This window comes from Halichoerus grypus, chromosome 5 (assembly GCF_964656455.1).
Source record: "Halichoerus grypus chromosome 5, mHalGry1.hap1.1, whole genome shotgun sequence".
Taxonomy (NCBI): Eukaryota; Metazoa; Chordata; class Mammalia; order Carnivora; family Phocidae; genus Halichoerus; species Halichoerus grypus.
This window is the reverse complement of record NC_135716.1, coordinates 158,779,338-158,804,858: the sequence shown is the minus strand read 5'-3', so window position 1 is coordinate 158,804,858 and position 25,521 is coordinate 158,779,338. Positions and strand designations below refer to the sequence as shown.

General features: G+C 43.8%; 1 protein-coding gene across 1 annotated transcript; it reads right to left on the bottom strand.

Annotated features, from left to right (window-relative positions):
* Window positions 1-1,365: 1,365 nt before the first annotated feature.
* Window positions 1,366-25,320, bottom strand: SF3A3 (splicing factor 3a subunit 3). The gene is made up of 17 exons (XM_036119029.2): window positions 25,112-25,320; window positions 24,778-24,825; window positions 22,564-22,616; window positions 22,362-22,467; window positions 19,454-19,526; window positions 19,002-19,093; window positions 17,487-17,569; window positions 16,284-16,422; window positions 15,511-15,579; window positions 15,005-15,072; window positions 14,739-14,846; window positions 13,700-13,769; window positions 11,086-11,250; window positions 10,880-10,990; window positions 9,673-9,763; window positions 2,664-2,719; window positions 1,366-1,673 (listed from the first exon to the last, which is right to left on the bottom strand). Exons 1-17 carry the CDS (start codon window positions 25,205-25,207, stop codon window positions 1,596-1,598), a joined length of 1,506 nt encoding a protein of 501 aa, XP_035974922.1. The 5' UTR covers window positions 25,208-25,320; the 3' UTR covers window positions 1,366-1,595.
* Window positions 25,321-25,521: the final 201 nt, after the last annotated feature.

The following is a 25,521-nucleotide window of genomic DNA, read 5'->3' as shown; positions in this document are numbered from 1 at the left end:
GCCTGCTGTGGTGCACAGTTCGCTGGGCGGCAGGTACCTGGGCAAGGGTGACGGCAGGACTCCTCAGAACCCGGTCCCGCCTCCCCTCCACGTGGTACAATACAGGTTCTTGCACGTACCCCGGAATCCAGGTACCCACTCCTGAAGAGGAGGCTCTGAGGGACGGGACAGTTGGAAAGCAGCAGGTTCATCCCTTGGGAGCCCCAGTGCTGCTACCGCGCCAACAGGAAGGCTGGACGGAAGCGCCCTCTCCACGTTTCCCACTTCCAAGGCTTTGTTCAACTCTCTTCCCAAATGGCAGGGTCTCCTTGCAGTTTGGGCCAGTTTTTGGTATTCAGTGTTTCTAGTTGCTCAATTAGATTTAATTATCCACTCACTGTGCTTCAGAAGCTCAGTCCCTGGAGAGGTTGTCCAACTGGGGTTTTAAGCAACAGGAGGAGTCAAAGCACAAACGAACAGGTGAGGAGCTGCCGGAAGGGATGGTTAAACTGAGAGGGAAAACACCAACCCAGAGTGACGTGCCACAAGGGCAGGGGTGGTGAGAGCTTACTGCTGTGGAGATGACCAGGGCAACACAGGAGCGTGAGGGAAGGCGCAGTTCCGGAATTGGGATTTTTATAAGCGGATTATAGACAGACAAACTGAAGGTCTGAGTGCTGAGGGCCAAAGGAGGCCTCCAGAGAAATCCTGTTCTGGAGCAGGCTCCGGCCTTCAGACAATCGTGCCTGTGGGCAGATCACTGCCTCCTTGGCTCCCCTAGGTCTTTCCGTTCAGGATACCAGATCCAGATCTCAGGGCAGCTGCTCAATGCCACCCAAATCTTGGCTACCTGCTGTTGGAGTACATGAGCATATTAGCCACTTCTTAGTCAAGTAGGGATCTTGCGGAAGAAACAGACAGACAGGATCACCAAAGAACTAGCAAGCACGTGAAGTCACAGCTGGTCTTAGAGCCACTGGGCACCAGGCTGCTGAGGCATGGGGCAGGCGCAGGGGCAGGGGTGCAGACCCATTCCAGGACAACTCAACTCCTTTCTTTATGCAAATAAAGGCAGCAAATCTTGGTGCCACAATCTTGTCCTCAGCAGAGGCCCTGGCTCACCCTCCCCATCTTTGTCTAATATGTGCATAATTGGCTGACTCAGCTAGGGCAGGGCTTATCCTGGGGTGATGCGCCTTTAGGGGCACCGCAGCGAATGGGCCTGGGGAAAGAGGTTACGTCAGATCTACCTAACAGAATAAATGTAACATAACCACTGCTCCTCAAACCGTAGTTGCTACTTAAATTGATGAGAAAGAGGTAGGGAAGTGTTAAGAACTAAAGGATTGAGTTAGTCCATAATCCTGGCCTTTAGAACAAGACACATTCCGAAGAAGGGCTGGGTTTATTTTCTGACACAATCTTTTAATATAAAACAAAGATAAAACACATCTCAACCCTGCAATCTGCCAGCATGCCTTGTTTTTTACAAGATGCACGCTAGACCTTAAGACTAAGTAGCAGAGTCTTTAGGAGCATTTGGTTGGGAGAAATAGAAAAAGCAGATTTCAGGTAAGCCTGGGCAAGCCCAAAAGCTGAGATAACGTCCCTGAACACTAGAGCAATCCTTGTCTTTTCAGATCCTCATAGGTCTTCTTATTCACAACATTCCCACTGGAGTCTTCATATTCTTCCTGAAAAGAAAGGGGCACACTATTAGCTATGCCTCCTGGGAGAAATGTTTGGAACAAGCCTCTGGGTACCTGAGCTCACCCTGGCTTGATTTCACGGCATTCATCTAAGACAGCCTTTCTCAACTGGGGTTCTGCAAGAGGATCAAACCCGACTGCTCTAAGGCATCCATTGTGTGTCATGAACTAACACATCCCAGGCCTCTAGGGTGGTACCATTTATGACCTACCTTTGGGAAACCTGAGAAAATAGTTCGTTCAAATCACTCTCTATTTCTAAGATGATGAACGCTGGTTGAGAAAGGGTGACCTAAGACAACAGTTCTCAAATGATTCCCAAGACCCTAGGTTTCTGCCCTTTCTACCTGAGGCCACTGAGGGTTTCAAAGGGAGGCAGACAAGGCTGAGCTTCCTCATTTCCAGTATAATCCTCCTTTATTTTATTTTATATATCGGAATTCTACATTACTGTTTGTAAAGGGCTTTGCTGCTAAAAAAGAAAAAAAAAAAAGGAATATTGGAAATCACGGACCTAAAAAAAAAAAGGAACAGCTACCACACCTCACATACATGTCATTCCTCATCTCTGGATCTGCTCTTTGGGATGACTATCTCAAGACCAACAAGGATGCCTCCCCACCCCATGAGACAGGCTCATCTCTCACTGGATGCTTTCCTCAAAGGAGACCTAACCTATGATATGGATTCACAACTTCTTAGCCTATGAATCCTCATGGCGGGGTAAGACATTGGGTACTCCTGCTTGCCACTTCAACATCTCAAGAGCAGAATACAACCGGTCTTAAGACACACATTTCAAGTCTGACACATGTAATATCACAAATAAACTAGGCTTACATGTCAAGAGCCAATTTACAGATATTGGCACAGAATACTCGCCACTACTGTGAACCAGGGACCTCCTTTCACCTCCCTTCTACAGGATGAGAGAGCGGTCACTTGACACTCTCCCGACACTATGTTAGCACCCACCTCGGTGTCAGGCTGCCACCGTTCTGATGCCTTCTGCAGTTTCAGCTTGGCCCACACTGCAGGATGAGAAATGAGCAGCAGTCAAGACTGGACTGAGTATCCATCGGGCAGACAAGTGTTACAACATCCCTGTCCCCATTAAGATCCCCCTGGAGAACCCTGTGCTTGAGACTTTTGCCTGCCCCAGACTAGAATTTCAGTTCTGGACCACCTACAGACAAAACCCCTTCCATGGCAAAACTTACCATAATCTTTGCTGTGCTGTAAAAGAAAAGTTGGACCAAATATAACTAAGACCTCTTAGAACAGAGAACTGATATACCCTCAAAGAAAGAAGTTAATGTGGTACAACATATGGGAATTATGGGAGAAAGTGACATTATGGTCTTAAAGTTCATTACAGAAGAGAAAGGGAACACTAGACATGGTCAAGTATGTTTGTTTAAAGCCTGGTGTGCAGACTTCAAAAGCTTCAGAGGAGGAAAAAAAAAAAGAAAAAGAGGTGAAATATCATGGCCAAAGAATCTGACAGATAAGATGGCTCAGCAAACACTGGAGATTTTAAAACAAGAACCCTGACAGTTCAGTAAAAGTATCCTGACGAAGATGAAAGGGAGCAGACGCTTCCAGAAATGACCACAGCTTCAGAGGGAGCAAGCACATATTCACAAGGCAGGACAGGCACTGAACCAGAAAAGAGAGCCCTAACGCTGTCAGACTGGTGTCAGAAGGTGCACTCGCAGAACAGAGATCCACACAGAATGGCTAGGACAGGCCCACAGAGGGAGAGAGGTAAAATATTACCAGTATTAGGAATATTGATTCCTAGATGCTTCCACATTTCCCACCAAGTAGAGCAACTCTAAACTTGACAAGATTATATACTGTGATGAGCAGTGGGTGTTATATGTAAGAGATGAATCACTAAATTCTACTTCTGAAATTACTTTGATGCTATGTATTAATGAACTAAAATTTAAATAAAAACTAGTGGGCGCCTGGGTAGCTCAGTTGGTTGGGCGTCTGCCTTCGGCTCAGGTCATGATCCCGGGGTCCTGGGGTCGAGCCCCACATCGGGCTCCCTGCTTAGCAGGGAACCTGCTTCTCCCTCTCTCTCTGCCTGCTTGTGTGTGTGCTGTCAAATAAATGGACAAAATCTTTTAAAAAATAAATAAATAAATAAAAACTAGAAATATTAAAAAAAAAAAACTTGGCAAGAGTGGAAGAAATACCATAGAGAGCAAGCTTATTCCTAAGACGGGGGATGAAACAGGAGACAATATAGGAGAAAGTGCTTAGCTCTGTCCCTGGGGTACAGATGCTTGCCTCTTCATCCTTTCCCTCCTTGCTCATTGCTTCAAATGAGCTGAAGTCTTCAGGCCCAGACAATATGCACATCACACGTGAACACAAAATTTCTCATGTGCTACAAGGAACCAGGGCAGAATCTTGTCACATTCTATGTCCAGGCCACTCAAGAATCCAATCCAGAGTGGTACTAAAATACTGGAGATTGGAAATGCTGTTGTGATTGCTTTTTCTTTTTGGGGGGCTGTCACGATTTTTTTAAGGAAAAAAAATGGATGTAGGAAACTATGGAACAGTAAGGGGGATATTATTTTTCAGAGAGATCTGGAAACAATTAGAAAAGAATGGGATCACCTCTGGGCGCCAATGTGGATTTGCTAAGAGTAAGTGAAGCAAACGAATTGAATTTCCTGTTTTTGGTGAGCTAGCTGACCCAATATAAAGCCAGAGACATAGGATATCATGATTTTAGCAAAGTCACTGCTCTCATTGGCAATGTCCACAGAGTTCATTACAACATTTAAATTTCTTATGCTATTATTGTAGACAACATGGTGGTAACTGAACTTGATGCTATTAGTTTATAAGTTAGATAAATTTATACCTAGTGAATACCGGTCAATGGTGACCACCCATCTAAATCATGGGGATCTCTGGTGGCAATTTCACAGGACTCTTTCTTAGTTGTTTTTTCAACTTAAAAAAAACACAAAAATACGGGTGCCTGGGTGGCTCAGTCAGTTAAGTGTCTGGCTCTTGATTTCAGCTCAGGTCATGATCTCAGGATCTTGAGATCAAGCCCCGCATCGGGCTCCATACGTGGAGCTTAAGATTCTCACTCTTGGGGCGCCTGGGTGGCTCAGTCGTTAAGCATCTGCCTTCGGCTCAGGTCATGATCCCAGTACCCTGGGATCGAGCCCTACATCGGGCTCCCTGCCCAGTGGGAAGCCTGCTTCTGCCTCTCCCACTCCCCCTGCTTGTGTTCCCTCTCTCACTGTCTCTCTCTCTCTGTCAAATAAATAAATAAAATCTTTAAAAAAAAAAATAAGATTCTCACTCTTCCTTTCCCTTTACCCCCACCCCACCCATTTGTGTGTCTGTGTGCACGTGTACGCTCTCTAAAACAGTAATAATAATAACGACGATGATGATAAAAATAAAATTTAGATTAAAAACACGTAACTATAGTTTAAATGACGGTGCCAAATCCCTCCCTCCTGGCTAAAAACTCCAGAAGAAAAACTTCAACAGAATGATCTAAAACAAAGACCAACAAGTAAATCCAGCATAAAAGCTATGGCAATGGTTACTTCCCTGCCCACCCTCTTATTAAGGAACATGTCTTCTCAATGTGTTCTGGAAGGAGCAGCAACCACTTGTGCCGCCGACTACTGGAGACCCAGCTGACTGGACTACAGATGGCACTGGACCCAGCTGCATCTCCCTACTGTCTCCCCCCAGTCCTATAAACGGGGACACTGAGACCCGACGGAGCTGGACGACAGCAGGCTCTGAAAACTGAGGAAGGGCCATCAGAGCAGGGCTAGGGTTGTCCACAGGTGAACTCAGGTGAAAAGATATAAGAAAGTGGAGGAGGTGTATGTACAGAGAAAACCACAGATGAATAAGCATATTCTTGCAAAAAGGGTGGAAGGCACTGAGTTAGTTTTAATAGGCTTTCTTCCTTATAACCAAATATTCCTAAGATGTCTACTTCAGAATCTTAAAAAAAAAAAAGACAATCCAGGTTTAATAAAAAGGAATTCTACCACCAACAGGAAATGAAGAAAAATTGTAGAAACTCTACACCATAACAGAATTAACCCCCATTCAGTAATTAATTGCTTACTACTAGTGAGACACCTGGGATAAAGCCTGTCACAATCTAGTGGGAGCCAATGTGTGTACAATCACTGAAAGTCTGAAAGGAAGCCAGAGAGTTAATCTAGGATACTCAAAAGGAGGAACAATGCCTGAGGAAATGAGAAGGGGAGAGGTGATGATAAATTTGTAGTAAGTCTACGATCTGTTGAGGGTGAGGTAAAAAAGTGAAAGAACGAAATGATACTGAGGTAGAAGTAAAACTATAACTGTTATACAGAGAAACTAAAAATACTAAGGAAAGTCATGATGGATGGAAATACTGCAACAAATCAAAGAAGTGGCATTAATAAAAACATGTGTATGAGAGAAATTGATTAATTGAGGCATCTGAATCAAAGAGATAGATTCTGGGGGAGCCTGGGTGGCTCAGTCAGTTGAGTCCAACTCTTGATCTCGGCTCAGGTCACGATCTCAGGGTTGGGAGACTGAGCCCTCCATTGGGCTCTGCACTGGGTGTGGAGTCTGCTTAGGATTCTCTCTCTCTCCCTTTGCCCCTCCTGTAGTCTCCAGCTTGCACACACTCTCTCAAAAAAAAAAGAAGAGGTAGATTCTGAAAATAATTTGGATAATGGAAGAATGGAATAATCATGAACCTGCCAACAATGTTCTGGAAAAATATAAGTTTTTCTAAAAATCTAGGTATGACCAAGGAGAGAATGCATGTTATTTCTTCCTGGAATCAACTTAATGATTAACTATTTTTATTTATTTTTAAAAATATTTGTTGGGGCGCCTGGGTGGCTCAGTTGTTAGGCATCTGCCTTTGACTCAGGTCATGATCCCAGGATCCTGGGCTCGAGCCCCGCGTCGGGCTCTCTGCTCGGTGGGAAGCCTGCTTCTCCATCTCCCATTCCCCCTGCTTGTGTTCTCTCTTGCTCTCTGTCAAATAAATAAATAACGTCTTTAAAAAAAAAAAATAAAGTAAAATATTTATTTATTTATTATTCAGAGAGAGAGAGAGAGAGTGAGAGAGCAAGCATGCGTGCACACAAGCAGAGGGAGCAGCAGGCTCCCCACTGAGCAGGGAGCCCGACGTGGGGCTCGATCCCAGGACCCTGGGATCATGACCTGAGACAAAGGCAGATGCTCAACCGACTGAGCCACTGAGGGGTCCCAACTATTTTTATTTTCTAAAAATTTTATTTATTTAAATAATCTCTACACCCAACATGGGGCTCAAACGCACAACCTCGAGATCAAGAGTCACATGCTCTTTCGATGGAGCCAGCCAGGTGCTCTGATGATGAACTCTTCAAAAAAATCTACTTGGTGGGATGCCTGGGTGGCTCAGTCTGTTAAGCATCTGCTTTCGGCTCAGGTCATGATCTCAGGGTTCTGGGATCTAGCCCAGCATCGGGCTCCCTGCTCAGCAAGGAGTCTGCTTCTGCCTCTGCCTGCTGGTCCCCCTGCTTGTGTGCACTCTCGCTCTGACAAATAAATAAATACAATCTTAAAAAAAAAAAATCTATTTGGTGAGGGTGATTGAAAGAAGGCAGTATAGCATTGTGGAAAGAGTTTGATCCCTGGCTTTTTCCCATTTACAAGCTATGGGACCTTGAAAAAGTTACCTAACTTTCCTCTTCTGAAAATGTGGGTGACCTCCTACCTCAATCAACTATATAATTAAAAATACTCTTTTAAATAATTTAAGAATCAGAAATAACATCTTTAATAAATAAAGCTCTAAATATAACATATCAATAATGGATATCCCTAATGGATTTTTAAAAGAATAACATCTAGTTTAAACGCCTGGATTAAAAAGAATAAAGAAACAAAGAGAAGAAAGTTCTCACCTAAAGACTTAAGAAAGGAATTTAAAAAACTGTAAGATTATAGAAAGTACTGGCAGGAAAAATAAAACAAGAGAAATGAAGCACTTGGTTTCCACTTTGTCATAATAAATCATGGAATTGTACGGGTTATTAACTGGAGAATCTTTTTAGGCTGGTCCCTTTGTATGAAGAAGTAATCTCTACTTAAATATAAACAGTTTCAAATGACAGAAGAGAATGTTGCGTGTAATCCCATCCATTTTATGTCCTAAAAACGGCTTTGATCCCTCAACCTGACAAGTGATTCAAAGGAAAACAAGAAGCACCTCTTTTTTATGAACATAATATAAAACTTCTAAAGAGAATCCTAATAGGATAAATAACTGCATTAAGAGTATCTACCACCAGTATGAAAGAATCTAGGAATGCTGTTTAATCCAATGCCCCATAAAAAATGGTAAAAATACAATCTTTCTCTTGTGGAATGTGATTAATAAAACCATGAATCAATCTTAAAATCAGTGTAGATGCACAAGAATCACTTCCTTTGAAAACACCAGCCAGGTTAAGGATGACCTATAACCTACTTTGATTTAATTTAACATAAGACTTGGAGAAAATGCTTAGAATACTATCCATGAAACAAACAAAATTAATAAAACTATCACTTTTGTTTTAGCAGTTGGCATGACTGTAAGCTTAAAATGATGTCAACATCAATCTGAAGGTATCAGAAATAATAAATTAAGTCAGGCAAATTGCAGGACATAAAAAAATACACAAAAAATGAACTGTGACCTACTTACTAGTGGTACACATCTGGAAAATACATCTTAAAATGAGACTGCACTCAAAATACAGTGTTATGATTCCAGACATTTCATTACTATTTTAATTTCCTCTCAACAAAGTGAAGGGCAAAAATGAAAAGTAAATTAGAAGTGAACTGGATGATCTGATAATGAAACAGATTATAATTCTGACTGGAGATACTATATGATCCTGACTTGTAAATGAGTAAGGAAAGACAAGAAAGTGGGAAGTCCCCAAAGCTGACTGCATATAAAAAACTCAATAAAAAAAGTCCCCCAAATCCACAGGCTAAATCAGGATCAGGGAGGCTTTCCCGCAACCCCCCCCCCCCCCGCCCGGTACTACTGCATGGTAATTGTATAACTGACATACGACATTCTGTTGGCTTCAGGTGTACGACATAGGATTCGACAACTTTGTGTCACTCAATGCTCACCATGGGTAAGCGAGCTCACCACGGTTCAGGGAGCTCTTTAGAAGGTCGTTTCTAATTTGGCTCTGCAATGGATGTGAAGAACCCCAGAGAAGGGGCCAAAGGAGTCAGCTGGCCAACCAGCTGAGCGGTGTGATATGAACCCGGGGGTGACTGTCTGAAATTTCACAAAGCGGAGTGGCAGGACTCCTTTCTTCTCAGTCTAGCCAGCTCAAAGTGAAAACACAACAGAGAAGAGACAAACTAGAAAGAAAGAGAAAGCCTTCAAGGGTGATGCTAATGGCAGGAAAAGTTACCGCTGCCAGGCCAACAGGGAGCGTGACAGAGGTCACTGAGTGCTTTAACAACACATTTCCCAACACGCACTCCACTCAGCTCTTTCTACAAAAGGTATTTTGCTACCCTGTTTCCGTGCATCTGCCCTGTCACCTCAGAAGTCAGCTTACTGAGCCCATTTCTATTTTCCCCTTAATATCTGCAGTTCCTAAACCACTAACATCAATTCAGAAAAACATATATACCCATTCACTCAAAATCTTCCATACAAAGGAGTTCCAAGGCCCCAGTGAACAGGCCTGTTTTATAGTTAGCACAGGGCTCTCCTCAAGAGGGAAACAATCAGTATGCTGGCCAACCCATGCCCCTCAAAAATGTAGTTATTGTGTGACTGTAGAAGCTTTTACACATCCACAACCTTCTGCCCCTAGACCTGGATACACCAGAATATTGGGGGCTGTGAGCTGTACGAGTGGCCACTGGATCTGGTGCATAGGAACCATAAATAAAGCATACTTACAGGAGACGGCATCTTCGATCTGGGTCACATTAGCAAAGTGGGCAGTGTTTGGGATGCCCAAACACCTCATGCCATGGGCATGACGCCACTCCTGGGAGAGGGGAGAAGCAAAAGAACCATGTGAAATAGGTATAACTAAACACAGAGCACGAACTCCTAACATAAACCCTAACCTGACCCTTTGCAAAAGACTCCACCTAATGGCAGCCTTCCTTCTGTGGCCACGTTTGTAAACAGCTGGCCATGACTGATAAGCAGCAGCATTGCATTGTTTTCCTCACTGGGCTGGTTTCTCAAACCAAGATCCAGATCCAATAATAGTCCAGACAAAACCTGGGTCAAGACCACAGAAAAACACCACAACTCTAATTAACCAGTGACCTCCCATGCAGCCCCCCCCACCAGCATGAGTAAGCGTTACTGATGGCAGGTCACCTCTGTAAGTAAGGGGGAAGGATGTGAAAAAGAGCATGGAGAGACAATGACAGTTTGGGCTCAGGGATGGCAAATGGCATGGGCTTTATCCTGGCTGCAAATTCCAATGCATTGGAGGTAGTACTGAGAAAAATTCAGAGATGACTCAGGGGTTCAATAGAAAAGACCCAGGATCAGTTAGTGATATGGATGTCTGAGGGAGGGAGCAAAGAGTTCATATACATTCTCTACCCTTGGTCTAGCAAATCTTTTCCATTTGTAAAACTTCCTTCCAAGTACTAAGAATCAAAGAAACACAACAAGGGTGAATCCACTTCCTGGAGTACTACCCAGATAATGCCTTGTCTCAAGAATTGCTTGATAAACGTTATCCTTAGTTCTTATTTTTCAAAGAAGAAAAGGCCCATTTAAGACACAAAAAAGGAGGCAGCCAGTCCCTTCTTTGGTCCTATGTACTAGCAGTGGGTACAGAAGTGAGGATGGTCTAAGGTACTGAGAGAAAGATAAAATGAGAGAAGTGCAAGAACAAGCAACAGCAAACGGAAATGAGGTTCAAATAGCAGAGTGCCAGAATGCCTCCAGAAACCATCTTAGGCATTATTCTAGGCTAGCACGGTGCCAGAGGTCAAATGCCACATGCTTGACTTTAGATCCACTCCTTGCTTCTCTTAAGCTCTGGATACTAGTGCTCTTCTCAGGCTGTTCTTATCCTCTCTGAAAGCTGTGTGTTTCACACTTCAATTTCCAGGAGAAATGGCTCTGAATTCCTTACAGCAAAGTGCCGCTGGAAGGCCTTGGGACCTCGGTAGGTGTAATTTCCACAAATCTCACAGTTATAGTTGATGTTTAGACCATGAAGCTTATACAGCCAGTAGGGAATAGGCTAAAAGAAATCAGATAGGAAACAGTATTAGACTCATGTCTGCATCTGCTTCCTGAATGGGCAATGGAAAGGAAGGTGGTAATGCTGGCACGTACTTTGCCATCCCAGCCGAGGGGCAGGTTCTTGGGGTTGTAAATGATCTCATTCTCTTCGTCTTCACTTTCACTCTCACTGATCTGCTCTTCCTCTTCTTCTTCTCGCTCTTCTCCGGTCCTTGCCTGCTTGCGCTGTACATTTTCATGAGTGAGATGTCGCTGTTCCTAAGTCAGGTCCAGAAATGAAAAGGGAAGTCAGAAAAAAGTAGTGCAAAACAAGAAGGGCAATTTTCTACAACCCTTGCTGACCCCTCACTTCCAAGGATACGGTTTTCTTACTTGTACAATAAAGGGACAATCTTGCCTTCATATCAAAACTCCTTATCTTACCAATAGGCTCTCCCTGATCCCGAAGGAAAAAGTCAAAGATTTTAGGTCACTTGCCTAAGATACTCATCTGAGGCCACGGACTATTGCAGAACAAAAGAGAACAAAGTCTTTTCTGTCTCTAAAAATATTTCCTTACCCAGTCCTTTCTTCTTCCTCACCAAGATGACAACCTTCTTACTTGCCCTGAGTCTCTCCTCATCCCAGTCCAACTTCCATTTTTTCCCCAAATTTATGTACTTTTAAAAAACCCCAATCTAATGGTACACTCTGTTTAAAAAATTTTGATTGTCTTTCTACTATTTAAAGAACAAAGTCCAAATCTCCAACATAACTCTCCAAATTATTCTCTGACCACTCCCTCCCTTATAAGGCACACTCCACACACACTGGTTTTCTTCTCATTATTTTCTAATATCTACTTTCTCTCCATGATGTCTTACCTTCATCCTTCCTGTTTTTGCTTCCTAGAACATTCTTTTTTTTTTTTTTTTTTTTTTTTAATTATTTATTTGACAGAGAGAGACACAGTGAGAGAGGAAACACAAGCAGGGGGAGTGGGAGAGGGAGAAGCAGGCTTTCCGCTGAGTAGGGAGCCCGATGTGGGGCTCGATCGCAGGACCCTGGGACCATGACCTGAGCTGAAGGCAGACTCTTAACGACTGAGCCACTCAGGTGCCCCTCTCCTTCCCAGAACATTCTTTCTCCCTCTTTCTACTTAGAAAACATAGTCTCAATGTGTTGTAGCAGGCATCAGATTGTGCTGCAATCATTTATCTCCCCCAACCACAAAGTAGCCTTTTCAAGGTCAAGAGACATGTCATATTCACTACTGTATCCAAGGATTGAGCAAACGTCTGGAAACCAACAGGTATCAATAAATGGTGAGACAAGAATAAAAATCCTATCAGTACATAACAGGAGCAACTCCTGAAAACCATTCTGGCTGGAATTCTAGAGAGTGGTGCCACCTCCTGGCAGGGAAAGCAAAATGCTCTCAAAGGAGGGAGAAAGTAGTGGGTGCATCTCAGGTCATGGGTACAAATTAGCCTCCCAATCATCTTCAGAGGACTAGCAACTCAGACTGCTGCCCATACTAGCACAGCCAAGTTCACTGTGGAGAATATTAGTGCCCCCAGTGTCCAACATTCTAGCTAGGAAAGCAGTTGCGAACCAACAGGTGATGAGTTCTATGCTATTATATGCATGGTCCTCAAACAAAGGCAGAATGAAAACATCCATGCAACTGACAGAGACATGTAAACAGGTTATCTGAGCCAGAACCATCACTCAAAATGCCATCTGAACATCAATAAAGGGAAAGGCGGGGCGCCTGGGTGGCTCAGATAGTTAAGCGTCTGCCTTCGGCTCAGGTCATGATCCCAGGGTCCTGGGATCAAGCCCCATGTCGGGCTCCTGGCTCAGCGGGGAGCCTGCTTCTCCCTCTCCCTCTGCCTCTCTCCTTGCTCATGCTCTCTCTCTCTCTGTATCTGCGTCTCAAATGAATAAATAAAATCTTTAAGAAAAAAAATAAATAAATAAAGGGAAAGGCTCTGAGAGCAGCTGAAAATTGTACAAAGCAGACATTCTCTGAAAAGCTGATCTTCTGCAGGACTCCCAGAGATACTGACCATCTTCTTTGGATGTGTGCTGCCCTTTCTTCTACCTTCTCTTCCCTGAAAGAGTGATTTCCCTTGTATTCCTCCTCCTTTTTCTCTGAGATAAGCATCCTGTCCGGTGAGGCCTTTTTCCACTCTCAACCCACCCTTCAGCTTTCTTAAAAGAATATTCAAGAAGCAGCTCATAGCCAGCTTTGTACCACTAACATTCTAGCCCTAGCAAATTCCCCGCTATCTTCTGAATATGTAAGTATTGTCTTTTCGTAATAAGTTATACCTGAAAAGCTGCTGTAAGTAGACTTTCTCCTAATGCCTTTTGAGTATCTGCTTCCATCTCCTAGGTATATTCGGGAACTTCTAGGTATATTCTGGAATGCAAAGAATCTACACCATTCTGGATACTACACTGAGAGGGGAGTCTACTCTCTCTGCTTGGCCTCATGGAAATTGGGCAACCCTGGGAATATCACATAACAACAGGCACCTATGAACAGAACAGGACCTCACTGAAGGGTCAAGTACCTGAGAGAACCCTATTTTCTGCTGAAATAGTTTAACACCCACCCTTCCTCTTTCGCTCCTAAAAAAAAAAAAATCCCATGAGTTCACATTTCTCTGATTCCCATACCTTGTAGTATTTACTGCTCTCAGCAGAGTTCATTACTTACCCCAAGAATCTCTACATATTCATAGATCTGGGCTTCTAAGAACGCAATGTCTTTGTTCCTCTCAGTGTCTCTGGAAACAAGAAACAAGCTATATCCCTCAAGGATTCTTTTACCCAACGCCTTGGAACATTTATTCCAAGGGTGCATTAAAAACTACAAGCATGTGACAAATGTCATGCTGTGAAAGCAAATGCTTTGTTCAGCTCAGGACTTGCTGACGGAAGTATTAAGGTTATTTCTTGGAATGCATGGAAGCTTCCATGCATTCCAAGACCTCATTCTAGAAGACATAAAACACATCAAGATACTTAAATTTCCATCATTATAATCTACAAAGAACATGTGGTATAGGAGACAAGCTCTGGGACAGGCAGACTTCGGCACAAATTCTGATCCTTAATACTTAGTAACTCTAAGATAGTGGGCACATTCCATAACTTATTCTGAGTCCTTTTCTGCAAAAAATCAGGGTAACAACTACTTTTCAGAATTACATAACACATATTAAAAAAATACCCTGTATAAGCATGTGGCTCAAGAAGAGATTCAACCACAGGGATGAAAGGTACAGCACAGGGAACATAGCCAATGGCACTTTAATAGTGTTCTATGGTGACAGATGGTAGGTATGCTTGTGATGAGCACAGCATAACGTATAGAGTTGTCAAATCACTATGTTGTACACCTCAAACTAATGTAACATTGTGTGTCAACTATACTTCAATTAAAAAAAGATTCAATTGTCATTAGTAAAAATAAACTTAGAAAAATATTTTTGGAACCTATTTAGGCTCCATAGCCTCCTGAGGTAACAAAAAGTACCTATAGCCGTTTCAACATTAACTCGCTCTCAATCACCAGAATAGAGTAGACTGTCCTTGGTGTATAACAATGACAGCACTCTACCATTTGCAGAGAAAAAAGGCAAACTGGATCTCTCTGAATCAATAATGTCAATAAAACAGGCTGCTGTGGTACAAATTCTGCATGGGAATAAAATCTTAAAACTGTCCACAGAGGTGCCACCCCAGCCACTCACCGCTTGGTGCCTTTTGACTTGGGATTTTTGGCAAACAGGGAGGTGTCAAGTGATTCCAGGGACTTTCCTTTGGTGCTGAAGAGCCTCTGGGCTCGCTCTTCTAGGGTCCTAAGGAGACAGGAGGGGAAAGGGTTTCAGAGTTACTCTACCATACAGGCCTGCATATTTTTGCAGTGCAGGATAATGGAAAGAATGGAATCAGAGTCAGTTATTGTGCAAACATACAGTAAAATAGGACAATTCTGATAGAAAAAGCAGTCTCTTACCCACCACACTTCAAGCCTAAAGCTAAGAGTGCAGATTTCAATCTGTCCAGACCCAGGGAGGCCAACTCCTACATAAAAAAGAGCCAAGTTACAATTTGATATAAGTAGATTTTGAGAAACAACAAATGCTTAAACTTAGGTCTTTGCAGGGGGGTGTCTGGGTGTTCTTGAAGCTATGGCAAAACCATACATCACATAGCCAATACCTAGCACTAAGTTCAAACTCTCCAAAGGACTGACTCTGTGGTCAAGTTCATATGTAATCATACTGGTAATGATAACCTCCACTATAGTTTCATATAGTTAGAATTATTTTACAGTTTTCAAAGCAATTGGGTAAGTTTTTTTTTTCTTTTTAGCTTTATCTTTCCATGTTCTTTGTAGATGCCTGGTCCTAGGAACTGGTGTCTCATCGTAATACATCCATGGCATTTGAAACAGGAAATTGAGTGGTTTCTCTGAGGAGTGAACAGGTGAGACCAGTACAGTTACTAAAGAAAATATACCTCCCAGGAGGAGAATGCAGAAAGATCAAGATGGGCTCCAGCATGAGTCAGGGCACTGCTTGTCTCTTTCTGGAAAGAAGAACAGTAAGATCCAGGTTTAGAACGAAGACAAGAGAGCCATCTATCTACGTTACCAGGTGGTAGATGGTCTTTTTTTTTTTTTTTTTAACAATTTTATTTATTTATTTGTCAGAGAGAGAGGAAACACAAGCAGGGGGAGCAGCAGAGGGAGAAGCAGGTTCCCCGCTGAGCAGGGAGCCCAATGCGGGACTCGATCCCAGGACCCTGACATCATGACTTGAGCCGGAGGCAGACGCTTAACTGACTGAGCCACCCAGGTGTCCCAGATGGCCTCTTTCTAATACACATGCGTGACTATGAATTAAATTCCCATAAGAGCAGAGCCAAAGACAAGATGGTTCATTCTCTCCCTGAGAGTTCAGGAAAACTCAAGTTTATCACCAGGAGTGAAAATACATGATGGAGATTCTAGCACATAATCTTTTCAGTTTTAAGTCAATAGGAACCACACAGCAGTAATGACATAGTTGGCAAAAATGCTGGGCTCAGCCAATGGCAAGAATGCCCTGACAAATCTCATTCCAAAGTACACACGGGAAGAAAACCTGACATACGTGGCAGAGGACACCTCATAGTCACAACTGATCCCGAGGGATCAGCAGCTAATGCCCTAAGGTGGAGGCTCAATATTCAAGTACAACAATTAATTCAATTCCTCTGCATGTCCTCTCCCCAACCCCACTGAAGCTCACCGGCCATCCAGGAAAGGTACCATTCTCCCATTTCTTCTCAAATTCGTTCTGAATCTTCCCAAAAAGTTCATTCTGATCCTGGAGGGGCTTCACTCGATCTGTGTAATCTTGAAGGTACTCAAGCAGCATCTCCAGGTATCTAAAAAGGAACAATACAGAGAAAGCAGAATTTGTACTTTTTATATATTATTATGCTCTGTAAAATATAATTCCAGTGACACCAGTTTTTAAAAGTAATAATACTAATTTTTAGAATGAGTTTGCAATTGAATTTTTTCCTGTCATCTTTTTTTTTTTTTTTTTAATTGAGAGAGATAATGATAAGAGAGCATGAGAGGAGGGAGAGTCAGAGGGAGAAGCAGACTCCCTGCTGAGCAGGGAGCCCGATGTGGGGCTCGATCCCGGCACTCCAGGATCACGACCTGAGCCGAAGGCAGTCGCTTAAACAACTGAGCCACCCAGGCGCCCTCATCTTTTTTTAAGATTTTATTTATTTATTTGACAGAGAGAGACATAGCGAGAGAGGGAACACAAGCAGGGGGAGTAGGAGAGGGAGAAGCAGGCTTCCCCACGGAGCAGGGAGCCTGATGTGGGGCTCGATCCTAGGACCCCGGGATCACGACCTGAGCCGAAGGCAGACGCTTAACGACTGAGCCACCCAGGCGCCCCTTTCCTGTCATCTTGATTCCACACTTTCTGATCTCATTTCATCCTCATGACATAATTTCAAATACTAAAATCTTAACTCACATAAAAGATTTTAGTTAAAAAGAAAATGAGAAAAAGAGAGAAAATCAGTAGTACAGATCACTAACCAGGGGCATAAAAACACAAACAAAATTTTCCATCTATACATCACAGCCAAGCACCTTACTTCAGTCACAATGAGAAATGCTAATCTTTTTCTTGTTAAACTCCAAAGACACAGATCCCTGAATGAGACTTCCTTCTACAATGAGACAAATTTAAGAGAACAGCATGGGCGTAAGATCACAGATGTGCCAACAGATGCACATTCTTCCAGAGCCAGAGTATGACAAATGTTTAAAACTATGGCATTCAAAATCCCTATCCTCCAATAAACCTGGAAGTCATTTGTGTCCTTCTTTCAGGCAATAAAATTCAGAACTCTGCCATCAAATCTTTACATTAAATAACCTTCTAATCAAATCCAGGACAGGCCTAGAGGCTAGCAATGCCTACCTCTTATATTCGGCATTCTTCCTTTCTTTAGGAATGTCAAATAACTGGTCAAAGATGGATAGATATGTGATATAATCCAGCTTCTGAAAAGAGAAATGACAAGAGATCCAGTTAGGGGTTTGCACCAAGTTTCATTATAGTCTCAAATAAATGAGATCAAAACTGAGTGTTGTCTAATAAAGTAACAAGGCCCGGCTCATCTTAGTCTTTTTCTCGCCCATCATTTAATTCCTACACTACCTGGGGTGTTAATTGCACTGCACTGAGTAGACTCTTAGACATGTAATTAACTCTGCAAAATAAAGATCGAGTCAATAAACAGTAAATGAAAGAAAGATTTGTCCAACCCTAACTGCATGCAAGGCTGAAGGCTCTGACACCCACTATATCCTACACCGAGGTCCTGAAGGTGCCATTTGTTCACTCATGCCGTCACTTACTGAACATCTTTGGACCGAGTACATGGATACAGATGAGAACAAGACAGATACAGGACCTGCCCTTTTTTTTTTTTTTTAAGATTTTTATTATTTTTTGACAGAGACAGCGAGAGAAGGAACACAAGCAAGGGGACCAGCAGAGGGAGAAGCAGGCTTCCCGCGGAGCAGGGACCCTGATGCGGGGCTCGATCCCAGGACTCGGATCATGACCTGAGCCGAAGGCAGACGCTTAACAACTGAGCCACCCAGGCGCCCCAGGACCTGCCCTCTTGGAGCTTAAAGTACAGTCACTGAACTTTTGGGACATTTCCTCACAACTCCATGAGGAACTTAATCATACATGTCCTTGTAACCTGAGATTGTCACATTCAATCTCAACTCTTGTGATAAAAGACACTAAGTAGCCTTTTGCTGGCAGAGATTATGTTTTTATATTTTTCACATACCTAGTACTATGTGTGCCTAACACAGGGGCTCAATATGTATTTGTGAGTTTTTAAAAACAATATTTTATGTTTATAAAAGCAAAATATGCTTGCATTAATTAGCAATAACTTTTATTAAGAAAACAGTATGCTTGGGGCGCCCGGCTGGCTCAGTTGATAGAGCATGTGACTCTTGATCTCAGGGTTATGCGTTTAAGGCCCATGTTGGGTGTAGAGTTTACTTAAAAAATTAAAAATAAATAGGGGCACCTGGGTGGCTCAGTCAGTTGAGTGTCTGACTCTTAGTTTTGGCTCAGGTTATGATCTCAAGGTCAGGAGATCGAGCCTGCTTGAGATTCTCTGTCTGTCCCTACCCTGTGCATGCATGCACGCACGCATGCGCTCTCTCTCTAAGTAAATAAATCTTTAAAAAAAAATTTAAAAACTAAAAATAAAGTAAGATTGCCGTATTCACTATAAAAATCTTTCATTTTGCATATTATTTCATTCTAAGAAAGCCCATTACGCCTTTTATAAGGGTTACAAAACACAAGGAAGACAGTCTAATTGCTTTCTGTCCAGAAAGCCTGACATCCTAACCCACTCCCAGAATCAGACCCATTCCCCCCCGCCCCTGCCACTGGTCCTACCTCTGAGGCCTTCAGGTTAATGTATTTGAGGTAACAGTCATGGAGGTCCAGGTAACGACCATATCCCTCTTCATCTGTGAACTCGACCAAGTCTGAAAGAATCAAAGATATCCGTGATTCAGACATTAAAGACCACTTTCTTGGACGTGGCTTTTCAAATGGACTGCTAGTTCTCTGTTTCATGACACAGCCTTTCACCCAAATGTCCTATGCTCATGGAGTGAACAGACCTCAGTTTTCCAGGCCAGTGAATTTGAGCGAGGGTAATACAAAATGATTATTTTGTCCAGGGCCAATTTAGGATGTCAATTAGGCCTAGAAACCAGCAAAGAGAGAACCTGGCTATAAATTTCTCTGGGGCTCTGTTTTCTAGGGCCCTCAGGGAAAATCTTAGCTCTGTCATTAACCTGCACTTTTGTTAGTGCTAGAGACAAATGCTGAACCCTACTTACTTTGTGCCTCTTCACTTGGATTCTCTCGAGCCTTCAGAAGCTCCTCAAATTCCACTGACATTGGCACACAGATCTGAGGGAAAAAAGAAAAATTCAGGTGGATTTTTAACAAACAAGTTCCAATGTTGCAGAAATGGACTGTATAGTAAGTTAGCCTTCTGACATTTGAGGACTTGATTTTTCATTAGGAGCCTACTATTATTCTGCAATTACCTTGCTTTTTTCTCTTTTTTTGTACTGTTTAATTAAAAACGCCTGAAGTAACACATGCTCACAAAAACTCAAAACACAAAATGCAAAACCAAACTCCCCCTTTATTAATTCTGCTGCAAATAGGTAAGCACTGTTAAGATACCTTTTTATACCAGCTGTTTCCAAATTTTGCTCAACATTAGGATCACCTGGGAGTATTTTAAAAAATCAAATCTTTAGGGCGCCTGGGTGGCTCAGTTGGTTAAGCGACTGCCTTCGGCTCAGGTCATGATCCTGGAGTCCCTGGATCGAGTCCCGCATCGGGCTCCCTGCTCGGCGGGGAGCCTGCTTCTTCCTCTGACCCTCCCCCCTCTCATGTGCTCTCTCTCTCTCATTCTCTCTGTCTCAAATAAATAAATAAAATCTTTAAAAAAAAAAAAAATCAAATCTTTAAAAAAGTAAAAATCCCCAGAGGATTCAAACATATCTTGCAAAATTTGCAAACCACTCTTCTGTATATTTAAATACATGCATATGTACAAGCACATACAGGCACGTGCAAAGTATTTTTTTTCACATAATTGGCCTTTTTCCCCCTCACTTAGTCTATCTTGGGCATCCTTCCAATCATTTCTTAAAACCATCTATTTCTCATCACCTTTCTACCAAGGCTGGAATAAAGTTAACACATCAGAATGGTACTCATGTCTTCTCTCTTAGTTAGCAAAAGACTTCACTCTCGATGCTTCAAAGGGGTGGGAAGCCTTCTGCTGGTGTGAGAAAGCACCCTCATCTCCTTTCCCTTAACTTCAATGTCTTCTTTCTGGTATTTCCAGTCTCCTCCTCTCTCTACCTGTGCCCTTAAACATGCACATGTTCCTTAGCTTCCTTATGATCCTCCTGCCTCTCCTTTTCTCTGCCAAGCTTTAATTTTTTTTATTTTTTATTTTATTTTTTAAAAGATTTTATATATTTATTTGACAGAGACAGACACAGCGAGAGAGACAACATAAGCAGAGGGAGTGTGAGAGGGAGAAGCAGGCTTCCTGCTGAGCAGGGAGCCCGATGCAGGGCTCGATCCCAGGACCCTGGGACCATGACCTGAGCTGAAGGCAGACGCTCAATTGACTGAGCCACTCAGGCGCCAATCTGCTAGGCTTTTAAATGCCTGTCCCCCCCCCCCCATCCATACTTCTGCTTCCCCATGACCCACTTTTGCCCATGACCACATTTCCATTCCCACTGCTTCAATGAGGCAGCAATCCTGGCAGTTACCAGTCAACAACAGCTGATGCCAGCGGCCTCCTTTCTGAAATGGTTTTGCTTAGCTTCAGTAAGACATGCCCTAGAGCTGTCGTTTGACCTCTGTGATTGAAGTATTCCCAGGCTCCGTTTCACTTAAGTACCTTATTGTCATCAGTACACCCTCACAGCACGTGGAGCACCTCTGAGTCTACCTTTGCATTGTCTCTTTCCCAAAACCCTACGATTCATGGCTTCAACCATCAAGTCTATGAGATAATTCTCCAAAGCACAAGCTTTTTTAAAATCTCTTGCCTAACCCCAGTCACCTAACTTCTACAACTCACAGGACACTTCTACCTTTATAACATCACCTAAAAAGCTACATATATAAAGATTCATTCCCACTCTAAATGGGTTACCTCTTTACTTCCCCCAAGGGAACAAACAACTTTCCAGTTACACAGTCATGAAAGCTCAGAATAATCTATGACCCATCCCTCTCCACATCCGCTATAGCCATGGTCTTGCTCTCTTTCCCCCCCTAGAACTCTGGTCAGCTGTTCAAGATGTTCAACGGCTTCTAGATAATTGGGATATAATCCCTGCTCCTTATACTATTACAATTCAGTGGGGTACACATTCATTGTCATAAGATATAATCAGATCATAAAGATTAATTGGAAGAGAGGAGTGGACTAGGAAAGATATTTCATGAAAGAGTTGGCCTCTGGGCTAAGCCCTGACAGTGTAATGATCACTGCAAGTGAGTAGAGCCTCTTTGTGTTAGTTGGATCCCCTAGGTAGCAGATTTCAAGACAGAGTTAGGAGCGCAAGGAGTTTATTGGGGGTAATGCCTGTGAAAGATAAAAACCTTTATGAGAGCATGATTGGGCAGGGAGAGCCTACATTGTGATTCAGACAAAGGCTTTATCTATCCTCCCAGTGAGGAGCTGTGGAGCAGACTACTCATTACAAGAGTCTTGCATTGAATGGAAATAGCCAGACCACAGTATCCTCATTTGTGCTCAGTTACTGGCTGGGGCTACCCAGGAAGAGCATGGCCTTGGCCTAAAGATGAGGCGGAAACTGAAAGCACTGGAGTTGTAGGATATCAGCTAATTATGCTCCTTGCAGCTAAACGGTAGGTTCTTTTGAAAGGACATCTGAATGGTGCATCTCCATTCTCCTTTTTTTTTTTTTTTAAAGATTTTATTTACTTATTTGACAGAGAGAGAGATAGCGAGAGCAGGAACACAAGCAGAGGGAGTGGGAGAGGGAGAAGCAGGCTTCCCGTGGAGCAGGGAGCCCGATGCGGGACTCGATCCCAGGACCCTGGGATCATGACCTGAGCCAAAGGCAGACGCTTAACGACTGAGCCACCCAGGCGCCCCTACATCTCCATTCTCCTTACACCTTTCCTTTAGTATGCTCTTCAGGCAGGTTTGGAAAAAATACTTTCTGAGTCTCATACCTCATTTGGGTGTTTCCGATGGAATTCCTTTATTTGCTTGAGTCTATTATAAAACTCGGCAAATTCATTGGGTCCTGAAATGGCATTGAGTTCCTCCTTTCGTAACCTGGAAAAATCCAAAGAACATAGTGCACAAAATCAGTCCTTTAATCATAGCCCCTCAGAGGCACTAACTTCCGGACTAGAAGTGACTATCACTTACCCATCCTTATCATCATACAAATCCCGCAGGTTCCCACTGACTTCCATATACCTCTGAAAGGCAAACACAAAACCCATCAGAAAAAAGCAATCTGTACAACTATAGGGCTAAGCAACCAACAGGGCTCACTAGTCAAAGCCCAGGGAAACCTTGAGAGACGTAGTGTTAAAAGTTCCTGTGCTGGGACGCCTGGGTGGCTCAGTTGTTAAGCATCTGCCTTCGGCTCAGGTCATGATCCCAGGGTCCTGGGATCGAGCCCCACATCGGGCTCCCTGCTCAGCCGGGAGCCTGCTTCTCCCTCTCCCACTCCTTCTGCTTGTGTTCCCTCTCTAGCTGTCTCTGTGTGTCAAATAAATAAATAAAATCTTTAAAAAAAAAAAAGTTCCTGTGCTTTTTGGGGGAGCCTGGGTGGCGTTGGTTAAGCATCTGACTCCTGATTTTGGCACAACTCATGATCTTAGGGTTGTGAAATCGAGCCTGTGATGGGCTCTGCGCTGGGCATGGAGCCTCCTTGGGATTCTCTCTCCCTCTCTCTGCCCCTCCCCCCCCTCAAAAAAAAAGTTCCTGTGCTTTCTGGTACCTTTTTTAAAAAAATATTTTATTTATTTATTTGACACAGAGAGAGGGAGATAGTGAGAGAGAGAGAGCACAAGCGAGGGAGCGGCAGGCAGGCAGTGGGAGAGGGAGAAGCAGGCTCTCTGCTGAGCAAGGAGCCCCATGCGGGACTCGATCCCAGGACCCTGAGATCATGACCTGAGCCGAAGGCAGCCGCTTAACCGACTGAGCCTCCCTGGCGCCCCAGCTTTCTGGTACCTTTAATAGACACCACTGGTTAGTTTTTAAAACAGGTCAAGGTGAAGACTACCTAAGTGACACCTTTTGAAGGGTGGAGTGTTTCTATATTTATTACTGATAAATAATAAAACTTAACTGTCCTTACAAGAGTCAGAGAGCCACATAAAAGTCACCCTCTGAGGGGCGCCTAGGTGGCTCAGTCGTTAAGCGTCTGCCTTCGGCTCAGGTCATGATCCCAGGGTCCTGGGATCGAGCCCCGCATCGGGCTCCCTGCTCAGCAGGAAGCCTGCTTCTCCCTCTCCCACTCCCCCGCTTGTATTCCTTCTCTGACTGTGTCTCTCTCTGTCAAATAAATAAAATCTTAAAAAAAAAAAAAAGAAGAGTCACCCTCTGCTAAACAGCAGTTCCCATTCCCACCTAAGACCCTCAAAGATAAAAGCGTAGCCCAGGATGATTTTCACTACTTGAAAAAGCTTGACTGAGTGTATAAGCTAAATAAAATCTCACAGCTAACTTTGAATTCAAACTCAAGATAGTACGGTACCTAGTCCCTTTTTCAAAACTTTTGGGGCCAGATCTGCCTCAGAATTTGGAATTTTTAAGTTGGAAAAGGTATTATATATCATGTGCCATCCCTACTGGAATCTGGAACACAATTCTGCAGTGAAAATTATGCATTATTTACTAAGTGGGATAAAGACCATAAAAAGCTTATCTGTTAAGGTCAGGTTTTGCTGCCAAATGAGATCAAGTCAGATTTTGTGCCAAGTAAGTACAACCCCCACCCCACCCCATACCACAAAGAAACTTTGTTTCCACAATATTTTGGATTTGGGGATTTAAATAAGGAACTAGAGGCTAATAATACTAATTATCTCCTGCAAATCTGAAACTCTGATTAGGTCTTTCAATCCTTCCTAAACAGATTTCAAATACACGCAAGAATAAAGAGCACTGTATAATAACCCTCATTTACCTATCATTCCGCAATAAGTATCAACATTTTGATTAACTTCCTAAAAGTAAGAAATTAAACTATTACTAAGAAAACGTAGTTTGGTACGTCAAAATAACTTCAAAACGGTATTCTGGGAGGAAAACACTAATGCCCAGCATTTGGGGGGTGGGGGGAGAAAGGATGGTACCTTTTGCGTCTGGGCCACTGACTCCTAATAACTATTCTTTGTACATCATGGGGCAACAGGATGGTATGAATAAGAGGTCCCATTCACAGAGGTGAGGAAGGGCAGTTCAGCACCCTCGGGTTTGGTAGCCGCGAGGACATCTCCAGGCAGACAACCCGCGACTGGTCAATCTGGCTACTTTTGGCCAGGGCTCATGTTGAGACCCCGCACCCCGCCTCCCCTCTCTTTTCCACCTCATCCCGACCCAAAGAGAAGCGGACAACGGGGCACTCACATCTTGCATGGCCCGTGTGCGGTGGTCAGAATTGATCTGGTCCCGGAGCTGGAGAAAAGCAAACGGTGACACAGACGCCGTTAATCGGAGTTCTGAAGGTGGAAAGGCCGCCCGAGGGCGGAGCTTACCCGCCCGGGTCTCAGCGGCGGCAGCCGAGGCCTCGGGGGGCGCTGGGCCTCGGGGGGCGTTTACCACGGCCGCAGCTCTGAGAGGGAGCCCCGGAGGGAGCCGGGGGTGGGGCGCGGGAGGGTCTCGGGACCAAAGAAAGCTCTCCGAGGTTAAACACCGGGATGGGGCCCAGCCTCGACGTAGCCTCTGCCCAAACCCCACTCACCGTGGACTTCTTAGTGAGCATCTCTTTGGCCATGACGTCCATGAGCCGTTCCTTTTCCTCATGATACCGCCGCTGCTGCTCCAGAATTGTCTCCATTTTTCCTCCGCCGCTGCACCTCGACCACCGACACGGCCGGAAACGACTCCTGCCGCTTTGCGCGCCCGCGCCCCACGTTGAGCGTCCGGCTGCACCAAAGTTCCGCGGTGCCGGAAGTGCCTCGGGGCTCGAAGAAAAGGGAGCATCACAAAGTGAACCCAATTTGTGCTATCGAGGTGGCAGCAGTGCCCCCTGCTGGCCGGAGGTGTGGTGGAGGGATGCAGAGCGATTTCCAGGTGCCTCTAGGGGGCGTACAGAAATTCAGGAATCTGAGGTGAAGGGGCCGGCTTCCCAGGGTTTTATGAGGCCAGCGG

Excerpts from the sequence above, each read along its gene's own strand:
- SF3A3 (XM_036119029.2), bottom strand. The coding sequence starts at position 25,207 with ATGGAGACAATTCTGGAGCAGCAGCGGCGGTATCATGAGGAAAAGGAA. Across the intron at positions 9,764-10,879 it reads CCTTCCAGCGGCACTTTGCT|GAGTGGCGTCATGCCCATGG; the intron begins GTAAGGAATTCA and ends CCCCTCTCCCAG. Across the intron at positions 1,674-2,663 it reads GGTGGCAGCCTGACACCGAG|GAAGAATATGAAGACTCCAG; the intron begins GTGGGTGCTAAC and ends CTTTCTTTTCAG.